Source organism: Oryzias latipes, chromosome 12 (genome assembly GCF_053564925.1).
Source record: "Oryzias latipes strain Hd-rR chromosome 12, Olatipes_Hd-rR_3.1".
In the NCBI taxonomy this organism is placed as follows: domain Eukaryota; kingdom Metazoa; phylum Chordata; class Actinopteri; order Beloniformes; family Adrianichthyidae; genus Oryzias; species Oryzias latipes.
The window spans coordinates 27,709,960-27,722,218 of record NC_136248.1 but is presented as its reverse complement, the minus strand read 5'-3'; the positions used below and the strand labels follow the sequence as shown (position 1 = coordinate 27,722,218).

The window sequence follows — 12,259 nt, the reverse complement described above, 5'->3', positions numbered from 1 at the left end:
AAAGTCAAAATTACTATTTGGCTCAGAAACATATAATGTGAAGATTCATGATACTACAATAAATGTAAACATACGATTGTGAATATGATCTTGGATATGCTTCTTTTTATGAACAATAGACTTTATAGAGAGATAACAAACCATTCTTAAAGACATTTTAGAATAAAAAATCAGCTCAAACTTTGTTTTCTCCTCATTTATTTAAAAATGATTAAGAATCATAGATGTTTTTCTGGATAATATCAGAAGAATGCTGGATATGATAAATAAACTAAATAAAATGCCGATGCACAGTTTTGCTAAGTGAAACTATGGTGTCAAATATGAAGTAAAGATGAGTAAAGTGGTCCTGGAAAAGCTCCCTGAAGCAGCACACCTTTGGTTACAGTCTGTGATGGAGAGAGTCCAGCTTGTACTTGCCGAGTTTTGTCAATACTAATACTTTTTATTGTCATATAAAAGCCTCATCTCTTGTTTTTCAGGAGTACATCCAGATGTTGATGCCACCACTGATCCAGAAGTGGAATCAGCTTAAAGATGAAGACAAAGATCTCTTTCCTTTATTAGAAGTGAGTTTTCTTTTGAAACACTCCCAGAATTTCTTTTTTTAAACAAGACACCATGTCAGTGGAAACCGTTCACGTCAGCTCCTCACCGAGTCCTCTTCCCGCCTTTCCCTCTCAGTGTCTGTCCTCTGTAGCCACGGCGCTTCAGAGCGGCTTCCTGCCATATTGCGAGCCCGTGTACCAACGCTGTGTCAACCTGGTCCAGAAAACTCTGGCTCAGGCCATGGTGAGTAGGAAACACCTGCTTGTGGGCTTTCAACCTTCAACTGTTACAGCCGGTCTCCTGCTCATCAGAAGGAAATCATTTCTGAAACAGTTTGATTTAAAGGCCTGCAAGGCTCATAGAGTCATTACATGAAGATGAAAGTGACTCTTTTGGTTTTTGTACTTAATAGACGCTTGCACAGTTCTTAAAGCAGCTTTACAATAATGCACAGTTACAGCAGAAGCATAAACAAAGCCCTCATTGTAATCAACTTAGTCCAGCTGCTGGCTCATGCCCCTTCAGACACATCAAAAGAAATGCTGCAGAAACTATTATTGTTTGTTATGTGCTTTGAAAAGACTGTTAAATCTTGGTCTCTGCTGCAGAGGTGGACTGGACTGCACTAAAGACGATCCACATGCTGGCTGAACTCTGAGTTTGCATTAGTCTGTCATTTTGAGTACAGCAATGGTTAGCAAAAATGAAAATGAAGCTGTCATGTTGGGATCCTTAAAATCCTTACATCCTTAGTTATTCTCATAATTTGGAATAAATATTGAGATATATGTTTAAGCATTTAATACCCAAAGAGATAATTTTGTAAATGTCAGGCACCACACATGATTTAGGGCAGTGGTTCCCAAACTAGGGGGCGCGCCAAGGCCACGGCTTGAAGCAAGCCCACACCAGTCACTGAAAAGATGTGGACATTAAAGGTGCAGTTTTTGCAGAGTTAAATGTTCAGGATTTTGTTATTTTCTTCAGAGAGCTGTTAAAGTGTAAAAGGCCACTTTCATGCAGGAATGGAGTTTATAAGAAGATGTGTTGAAAGCCATGAACACCATTACATGGTAAAATTTTATGATACATGATGCAGTGTCACTTTTAATAATTGTAAAGGTGATTTGTTTTTGTTTTTAGTTTTGTTCAGGAATAAGTTGCCATTTTGTGTGACTTACAATGTTAAGTAAAGTCCAGTGGAGTTTAGAAACAAAGGATTTGTATGTTTGTGTCAGTGTGGGGGGGCTCGAAAATATTCTAATCTTCAGAAAGGGGGGCCCTGCAGAAAAAGTTTGGGAACCACTGATTTAGGGGATGTTTGGCAACATTTAGCCTCACAAATACACTTTCTCCCTTTTGTGTTTGTTTCTTTTTTTTTCCTTCTGGGGATAGGGGTGTGAAGAGTTCGAAGAAAAAATATATATTTTCTGTTATGTTATTTTGTTAAAAACATATTTTAATTGGCATTTACATTTTTCCTTTGCGGACATTACTTTATATTGAAAAACAACCTAAGAATCCAATGTTTACAAGGCTTTCACTTAAATGAGATTTTCATCACAATAAACAAAATCAGATGGAATAGTTAGTACCTGTTATTTAGCTTTCATTTGATTTTAACTGTCAAATCAGGTTTATTTAAGGTATAAATCTATAGAAAACTACTTTTTCTACATGCAAATAAGTTAAAATATAATAAACTAATATAGGTTTAAGTTTTTCTTTGGATTTGGATTTGTAAAATTGCTGCAAAGAACCAAGTATTTGAGCAGAGTCACAAGCTGTTGTTGGTATTTTAAACAATGTGGAGTCTATTGTAATGTGAGCTGTACAAAGATGCTAGAAAAGTTTAAAAAAGCCCACCAAATGTGCTTCAATGGAAGCTTTTTACCCTCCTTTTTACTTTTTATTTTATCAGAATTATAGTGAGAATAAACTGTATATATGAAAAATACACCCTATACATGTAGTGACCTGATGTGTTGAGTTCATTTGAAACCAGTTTTTTAGCCCTTTTGACCAAACATTGCATCATCTAACCTCCTTTCCTTTAAAGAAAAGCAGATTTATGGGAAAAGGGCGCACAGGCGTCAACCTGCCTCGCCCCATTTAAGCTATGTGTCTAATCCTAAATATATAAAATAACACTATTAAGGAAAAAGCAAATCACCAAGGTATTTTTTTTTCTTGTAAATTAAGCCTTTAAATGTAAAAAAGAGTTATTTTACAACAGATTTTATTTCAATTTTATTTTATAACAAGTCATCCAGCTGTTGTATGATGAAATGTGTTGGCTCCACTTACTGTTTGGTTTCAAAGGAGCTTTTAGGAAGTGAAAGTGTTCCTCTGCAGTCTGTCAGTGACTATTTTAACCCTTGTGTTATCTTAGATGACCCCACCCTTACATTAACGTGTTCTCCCTACCATGACAAAGGTGGAAAGATTTCATGTAATCCATGGACACCAGTGAAGATCACAAATCATTGAAGAAAAAAGGTTTAGCGCACTGTCTGGTGGGTCTAGATGACCCTACTCCCAATGTTAAAATGCTTAAGATAGCACAAGGGTTAAAGGATTCCAATCCAAGTTCAGAAACTTTCATAGGGCACACCACTGCCCCCAAGTGGTGAAACTGTGAACTAATGGCACACTCAGAGGAAAATTGTGTTTTTGGTGTATTAAAATGTTCTTGTGGCGTTTTGTGATGATGGAGGACATATATTATGAAAATTAAGCTTAAAATTGCATTTCTGGGTATTTCTTTATTCAAATTGGGAATCATGGGCAGATGAAAAAATGCCGTTCGGATTGGACCTTAATTGTGATGTAGAAAAGAGGGGAAGGGGGGTGGGCTTGTTTTGCGACAACAGTCCCAAACACAATTCAGAGGGAAATTTTCTAATGAACTACACGACCACTGCAGAAACTACAACACATCGTTTTTTTGGCTAAAAATGACAGTCAGAATTAAGACCACTGGTAACGCCTTTACAATAGATCAGATGATCAGAGTGGGTCTTAAACATCTTACAATTTTAACCTGTGTGCTGGATTTTGCCTTTGTGCAATGCACACTCTTCAGGTGCTTTTTCATAGAAAGCCTGGATATTTGTTTTTAAAGCGCTTGCGATTCTGTCCTTTTGTTTTTGTAATGTCTTCAGCTTCATCAGTCACAGCCTGACCAGTATGAGGCTCCTGACAAAGACTTCATGATCGTGGCTTTGGATCTCCTCAGTGGACTGGCTGAAGGTTTGGGGGGCACCATTGAGCAGCTGGTTGCCCGTAGCAACATCCTCACCCTCATGTACCAGTGTATGCAGGTAAAGAGCTTAGCAAGCATGACCCACCAACGAGCAGCTTTGGGGTTTTTAACCGTTTCTGTTTTTTTGTGTCAGGACAAAATGCCAGAAGTGCGGCAGAGTTCTTTTGCTTTACTCGGAGATCTGACTAAGGCTTGTTTCCAGCATGTCAAACCATGCATCGGTGAGTTCTGCATCTCTAAAGCCATGCACGACGCAAATCTTTGGGTTAACTGCTAAAGTTTTCACTTTTTTCCATCCCCAGGTGATTTCATGCCAATACTGGGCACTAACCTAAACCCGGAGTTAATATCAGTGTGCAACAATGCAACCTGGGCAATCGGAGAGATATCTATACAAATGGGTCAGTCATTTTCATTTCTCTTTATACTGTTTTTATGAAACATATCAAACAGAATCATGTTTGGAACATTTCCCCCTCCCATGCATTCTCACTCAGGGCCTGAAATGCAGCCATACGTTGCCATGGTGCTGCACCAGCTGGTGGAGATCATTAACAGGCCCAACACTCCAAAGACTCTTCTGGAAAACACAGGTACCACACGGTGGCAGTGCTGAGCCAACCAGCCAGGTGGCCACACACACAGGGAGGTGCCCACTCACCGCACACACTAGGATTCCTGTGCCCCCCCCCCCCCCCCCTCTAATCTCCATCCAAACAACCCTCCCCAAAGAATGAGCCTTACAGGTTTTGAATAAAACTTCTCCGTTATTGATTTGTAACCTGGCTTTAGAAGCCTCAAAGTTGGGATAAAAGTCAAATTAAACATCTGCTGGAAAGTTCTTGATGCTCTTCCAAAGAATGAAACCATGTAAGAGCCCAGTCTTAGGGTTCACTAATGTGGACTGACTGTTTAAGACACAAACTAGCCTCACAGAGATGCTGATTTATCTAATCAGTTTAACACAACTAATCCAGAATGAATGAAAGAATCCTTAAACGGGCAAACATAGGGACATATCTGGAAAAAAAAATCAATTCTTGAACTGGTTACACTTAGCTACTTTCATTTTATTCTACCCTTGAAAATTGCTGAGTCAAAACTAGCACAGTCAAGATGAAAATTTACCAAAACGTGTGTGCAAGGATCAAAATGTGACCTGCCAAAAACCCAAAGACAAATTAGGGACTAAGTAGATGTGTTCCTGTTTGTTTGCTGTCAGTTTATGTGTTGCTTTTATTTACTGTTCTTTAAATGTGGATGCATATCTGCCAATAGATGTTAAATGTTGTTAAGAATGGCCAACGTTTGATGCAGGATACACGACCACTCCGACTGCCATTGGCCTCCTTATGCGCGTTTTCATTCGCCAAATTGAAAACACCTCTTTCTAGCCCTGTGGCAACACCAAACGTCATATTAGAAGACATTTCCAAGAGCACCGGTGTGTGACTGGAACTAAATTCAAACCAGATCAACCATTAGATCAATCATTACCCAGAAAGCAAGAAAATAAAAATAAAAAAGATTTAAAAACATCGTCTTAAATGGGAGTGGTTGGGAATTCTCGGAGTGCGTGATGGCACTCCTTAGTTTCACTGATCAGGTGATCCTGCACTGAACTTTACTCTGATGAGCATACCATCTGCTTTCTGCATGTGTCATTGGACTGTTCATAAATGCCTGTTTGTTAATAAGAATGTTGCATAGTTTTGTGTCTCTTAAACTTAGGTCCTCCCTCCTCTCTGCCCCATAAGAACCTGCTGTGCTGGATACTAGTCTCCCTCCATGTAGTTGGCTTGGAGTAACCTTGTCTTTTTCTTTTCAAAAAGAAAACAAAGAGCATTTTCTGTTTTGACTCTAAAGGTTAACATTTGTAAAGTTTAAGGGAGAAAAATCCTGTTGACTCCCACACTAGCCCGTGTGTGGAGGCGTCCAAATTTAAGCCCGTTTTCACTCTGGATCAGAAGATCTGTGAAAAGAAGACGCCATCGTTTGCCTTTTTTCTATGAATGTCTTGTCAAAGCTGTCGATGTGTTCTCCCTTAAACGTTTTGTATGTCTTTTTTTAGAGTGTCATATTTTACATTACTCCCCTCACAAGTGAAAGGGGCTGCGATGATCTAGTGAAATCTTCTGTTTATTATCATACACAGATTCTGTTGATTTATGTCTCTGAGTTGTTTGTTTTTTCTTTATTTTTTCTCCTTCCCTCCTCATTGCTCATGTCTTGGTTGGCGTTTGGTGGTGTGTAACCGTGATTGCGTTACCTTAGCAATAACAATTGGTCGTCTTGGTTACGTTTGTCCTCAAGAGGTGGCTCCCATGCTACAGCAGTTTATAAGACCCTGGTGTGTATTATTCAATCTTTTATTTAATTCATCTCTCTGCTCTCTTCTTCTGTCGCCTGTTCCTCCCTTTTCTCCCCTGCTGCTCTCCTCTTCTCCTCCCTTATTCCTCTAAAAACAAAACAAAAAGTCTTTTTTCAGTTTGGTTTCTTATCATTGCCAACCGTGTGACTAACCCTGTCCTCTTTTAGGTCTTACTTGTGTTTTTCCTTATTTTCTTTATTTATTATGTTTGCCTCAGTAGCACCTTCATGTATTATACATTAGTTTGTTAAGTTCCTTTGTCATTGTTACCTGTCGCTAACAGCCTATAAAGATGCATGGGATCAGATTTGTTACATGCCTGCTGGTTCAACAACAGAGAAAGGAGGCAGCCTTTAATGCCGTGGAGCATTCCTCAATCCCTTTCTCGTTTCGTAGTCACCCAGCTGCATGTGCCTGTCCCAAAAATGATCCCGACCTTTTTTTAAAAGTAATGCTACTTCCGAGGTGCTATACTTGAGGTTTTGTTCAACACACTGCTCAGATACAAAAGAAGAAATGTCAGAAGAAACTAAGTGTTAAAAAATGCCGATCCTTTCTAGTTTTGTGAGCATGCCTAACGTCTTGTGCTAACTGCAGGAAGAAATGTGTTTAAACGTATTAAATTGATCGTGATTTATGTTGTACCTAAAGTTGTTTCTGAATAATTTGTCCGATGAGTTTGATGTTGAATTTGGACGTCACAATTGCCAGGTGCACCTCTCTGCGAAATATAAGAGACAACGAAGAGAAAGACTCCGCCTTCAGAGGAATTTGCACCATGATCAGTGTAAATCCAGGAGGCGTAGTGCAGGTGAGGTCCAGTTGGGCTCATCAGATTTTGGGCGGTTCCATGAAATCAAACGTTTGCTCACCTCTCTTCTCTGGAACAGGATTTTATATTCTTCTGTGACGCAGTGGCCTCCTGGGTTAATCCAAAGGATGATCTGAGAGAAATGTTCTACAAGGTAAACATTCGGGGAAAAAAGGAATCGTACAAATGATTTTGTTGTCCTGTCTTTCCTCTAATGGCTGAAGGATGGAATAGCAGCACTTGCAAAGTTGTGCTGATGTTTTGTTTCAGATCCTTCATGGCTTTAAGAACCAGGTGGGAGAAGAGAATTGGAGGCGTTTTGCGGATCAGTTCCCGATGCCACTGAAGGAACGGTTGGCAGCCTTTTATGGGGTGTAGCTGTTTCCACCGCACTGTGGTCAGTGTCATCTCCTTCTTTTCTAAGAGTTGGTGACAGGCAAATGAAACCTCGTGAAGCTTTTGGCCTTGCACATTGACTGTTTATAAGAACTGGATTGAGTGACATCACTCAGAGAAAATGGCTTACCTCTGGCTCCAGCAAAATTAAGTCAAGTCAGTCGCCATTTTTTACCCCCATACAGACGCCGCCATGTCGGAAACAAAAAATCGTCATAAGCAACGATTGGTGCTTATGTCGGTCTGTGTCGATGTTTCTATGGCAACCACTTTCACCGATCAAAAGTGAGCTTGTTGGAAGTCCACAGCCCTTCCACTTGAAAGCGTGCTACACGAAATCTGTTAAACGTTTTAAACGCTGGACGTGAGATCACCTACTTTTATTAAGACATCTAAATGGCCAGTTTATAACTTGAATAACTTGCATTACAGACAAAAAATATGAAAAAAATGTAGATTAACAAGAAGATGTTAAAAAAATGTAGCAGAGCAAGAATGGTTATTCTGACAAATAGGATGACTGAGTATTATCCGTCTATAGAAGTCTATGGGATTCTGCTGGTAGTTCCTGTTTAGAACGCCAGGGAGAAGGGGTCACTTAGTCCAGTTCTCATATACAGTCAGTGGCTTTTTACCAGAAAATACTGCTGGATTCGATTGAACAGAAGATGTTGCAGAAATTTCACACAAACAACAACTTCTCTTTGGGCGAGGCACCACCCTAAACAAAGATTAAGCAGGAAGGAAAGAAAAAGAAGACGAAAAGAAAACATTCTGGTTATTCTTGTCTTATTGCTATCATAAACAATTCTGGCACCACATTTTCTAACCTGACAATTTGTCAACCTTTTCATGATTTATGCTTTTTTTTTTTTTTTTTTCCATATGAGTTGGTATTAATTAAAAGTCTTAGTCCACATGGGTGGATAAAGTGTCTGCTGGCGAAAAATGAATAAAAATGAAAATATGAATAATAATAAAAATGAATAAATCTGTAGGGGGCACACGTATCAATGAAAGGTTCATTGATACGTATATTTTGTTTTGTCTTTTCAAAATCTAAAAGTTGAGACCAGGAGATCTTTTTCTGTAGCTGCTAAAATTCGAAATATTGTATTTAGTGTCCAGCACCAAACTTCTTAATTTGAGGAAATGCTTTAAAGAAAAATAATGTTTTGAAATGCCGTTAACTGCTAAATTTAATGCTGCGTTCACACCAAATGCGATTCGTGCAGCAAATTAGCATCCACTGCCTGTGTTCAAATTCGCCGCTCAAAGGTTGTCCAAAAGGGTTTTCAGAAACCTGTCGCTCCTGCCACATGTGGGAGGAGCTACATTCAAAGTTTTCAGCCTCATCGCAACATTATGAAAGACATGGATGAGGTTGAGAGATCAAATGTATTTATTTTAAAGCTCTACAAAAGCGTTCGTAACCACGTTTCTATGTCTGGGTTCATGAGATCATTCAGAAAATCTCCCAGTAGGAGGAGCTTCACCTTCCACTGCAGGAGCTGCTCTGAATGATGGCTGCTTTCGACTGTACTTTCCGTTTGCGGACTAGCTGTCCCGCATTAGTCAGAAGAAGGAAAAAAAATAAAAACAAGTAAATAAAATTGGAGGAAGTTTTTATTATTGTCTCCAGATAAAAAAGAAAATTATCATAAAGTTCAGAAAAAGGAGAATCAGATTCTCCTCCATGTTGGTTTTGGACTCAACCCACTAATGACATCATCAACATGTCACGAGGTAAAGCGGAGTTTTTGATTGGCTGACAGAATGCAAATTCTTCTTTAATTGAACAATAATTGAACTCTGGAAACGTCGAGCCGCAGCGCCCAAAAGACGCTGCCATTAGACCGCCGCCACAGGACCTCTGACCGCGTCTGTACATTGACTTAAACACATAACTGGACACTCCTGGCGAGCGCATCCCGTTTGGTGTGAACGTGGCTTTAGCGTAGTGGTGATGGTTAAAAACCTGTCATGTTTGGTTGTCATCCTGACGAAGCCTCTCCTTCTCCCCGCAGGTCATTCAATGTGGGATTTGATGTAGGGAACCATCCCAGGGAACGTTACCCTTTACTAGGGGGGAAGGGTGTGCTCGCTGAGGGAGGGGAAGGGGTGCAGACCCCTCCTCAACTCAGTGGACGGGGTGGGAGGGAGGTGGCAGTAGCTGCAGTGCCCTTGTGCACGAGCTAAGGGGGAAAAGCAGAGCAACCTTTTCGTGGGAGGATCATTCACTTATATCACAAACGAGAAAATGTTTTCTTTTCCTCTGTTGTTTTTCCCAATGTTTTTTATTAAAAATGGGGTTTTAGGGCATATTTGCATTTCTAAGAAGGCTGTTCTTGAAAGAGGAAATTCTTAGAGTAAGTCCTACTGTAGCTTCAAGCCCTGAAATTTTTCTCAAAGAGAACCAGATCGCCATTCACCAAACTTCCTGTAGCAAAGCAGAGGCTGTTAATGTTGTCTCCAAGGAGCTAATTTAAGGAACAGCTTTCCTGGGAAAGGGTAGCATGCTTTTATTATTGTGGGGAAAAAAACTGTTAAGCATCAATGATGTGTGTTGACAGTGGACATAGCTTACTGGATAAGGTTCTTTGGTCATGTGACTTTTGTACTTTTGCCATACTTTTGTTTCCTCTGCCAGATGGCTGCAGCCAAAGCGCTGCACCGTAGCACGACAGGGTGTAAGTTTCGGCTCTGTGTAACACCCCAGCGTGAACAGCAAGCCTCCGTTTGCTTCTGTGGTGTGAATGTAAAGTTGATCAGCAGGCACATTGGAGCTTTAGCTGCTTTAGTGTTCTCTGTGAAGGAAAAATGAAGGAGACTATGCAGGTTAGCATCCTGCGTGTTTTATTGTTTTTAATTTTTTTTTAAATTTTTGGGTCAATAAGACGCTGTCTCTGTAATTGTGACACGAACCATCCAATCAATGTTCAATATGTTTCCTTTTTCCTGGTCGTTTGGCTTCCTGTGTTAACAGCATGATCTTTGGGGTGACTGTGTAATGTTTTGGGTGGTTGTCACTGTGAGGTACTTGGATGCTTTCATCTCTTGCATGTTGGTGGCCCCCCACACCCCAGCATATAGTGAGTGGGGAAAGGGGATTGTGGGAGGGAGGGAGGGGAGCTTCAACTCTTTTAAGAAGTTAAACACGTATGTATCGCCACACTGAGACTTGTATAACCCAACACATGCCGGAGTGCTCTCCCTGAGCCGTCCCTCCCCGTCGCTGGATGTCGTTTTTAAATACTGTGAAAGTACAAGAATGTGTCTACTTGTGTCAAAATGTTTTTTTCTTTTTTTTAATTTTCTTTTTCAGCCTGGATGTATTCCATGATGAGGTAGAGAGGCTTCATTTTCGTTTAAGAACCCAGCCGGTGAAATTTCCTCTGCTGGTCAGAGCAAAAACTGCAGTATTTGAACCCTTTGTAACGCACTCTCACCTGATATTTACATAGAAAGTGCTTGAATAAATGCCAAACTCCTGACATGAAACACTGCTGCTAATCATGTAATAGAAAAAGCCATTTTGATGCAGCAGTTATTGGAGGGTCATTGGGACGAAGTTCCATGCCAGAAATACTCCTAAAACGTCAAATGTATCCAGGATAGGATCATCATCATGGAATACAAAGGCAAATTCTTCTGTGTCCGGTCATTTTGTGTGTGTTTTTTTAAGTGATTTTGTTTGTCACATTCCAGCTGTTTGGCATGCAAGAAAAAGAAGTCACCACATCCGTTAGTGAGAGATTGTGTCAATAAAAACGTGCAAAAATAATCCCCACTATTACTGTGCCGTCCTCGACTCGACCGCTGCTAAGATTTCTTGTCGTCTTTTGCCACTTGAAAATGTGTTTTGTAGTTTCTGACCTCAGGTTGTTTTTGTTTTTTTTGGTTCCAGTGTTATTTATCTTTTTACCAACGTGTACTCCTTTATGCATCTCCTCCCTCGTCCAGTAAAAATCACTCTTTGTGTTATGTAACCATGGGTGTCGCATTGACATCCATTGGCGTTGATCTGTGCAACTCTGAGCCCTCAAATGTTGACATTAATTGCAAAACTAAGAGTTAGAACAATTCAGAAGTGGTAACTTGCACACGTTTGGTCAATAGTTGAATCTCTGGGCAATGCCGTCAGAGCAAATATTTCAATTATTTGGTGTTTTGTAATGAGATTATACTCCTACAAACAGCAGAAACGGTTGGCAACTTTTGCAAATACAAGTGTGACTTTCTACAAAGCTTTATTGAATTTTCTATTTTATAAAGCACTCACCCATGGTGAAGAATGTCTGCTCTTGTATTCAATTAGCTTTTAAACTTACAAATAGTATCTGCCTTCACCTTTTTTGCTAAGAAAAGCAAAAGCATCATTTTAATAAACATTTTTTCTCCTCTTTTTTTTAAATAAGCTGCTGAATTTTAAGGAAAAAAAGTAATACTTTTGGGGCCACCAAATATTTTGGATCATGCAAAGATTCTATATTGTACTGTAGTAATTTTGTAATATTTGTAAAATGAAATAGTGAGTGTGACTGGTTACCATTGCTTGAATCTGAACATTGTTCCAATAAATTGTTTACATTATAAGTTACGTGGGTTTTTTTCTTGCAATGTTGTATAACTGTAACACTGTCACATGACCTCAGAATAATCACAAATGTAGCTAGTAGATTATCACATTTGAAAAAAATATACTGCAGATCATAAAGATATTTTACACAACAGATTTTTAAATGTAATCGGAAAAATTAGGACGTACTGTTCTAAACGGGGCTGTCCAGGCAGAAGCGAATGGACCAAACTACTCACATATTTTCACAGTTTTTAAAGTTTTACATTTTGGTATTTCCTAAACTTA

General features: G+C 39.5%; 1 protein-coding gene across 3 annotated transcripts in view; it reads left to right on the top strand.

Moving 5' to 3' along the window:
• The window catches only part of tnpo1 (transportin 1), a 29,403-nt gene extending 17,415 nt beyond the window's left edge, over positions 1-11,988 (top strand). For 2 of the 3 annotated variants that reach the window (XM_078955958.1, XM_011481493.4), the window contains 11 exons: positions 483-569; positions 685-792; positions 3,714-3,872; positions 3,948-4,035; positions 4,117-4,215; positions 4,312-4,407; positions 6,089-6,164; positions 6,897-6,996; positions 7,076-7,150; positions 7,267-7,393; positions 9,420-11,988. In XM_078955958.1, the coding sequence (XP_078812084.1) occupies positions 483-569; positions 685-792; positions 3,714-3,872; positions 3,948-4,035; positions 4,117-4,215; positions 4,312-4,407; positions 6,089-6,164; positions 6,897-6,996; positions 7,076-7,150; positions 7,267-7,374 (996 nt within the window). In that variant the 3' untranslated portion in view covers positions 7,375-7,393; positions 9,420-11,988. The remainder of the gene's footprint in view (positions 1-482; positions 570-684; positions 793-3,713; positions 3,873-3,947; positions 4,036-4,116; positions 4,216-4,311; positions 4,408-6,088; positions 6,165-6,896; positions 6,997-7,075; positions 7,151-7,266; positions 7,394-9,419) is intronic. The other variant, XR_013659390.1, reaches the window with a different exon arrangement.
• Positions 11,989-12,259: the final 271 nt, after the last annotated feature.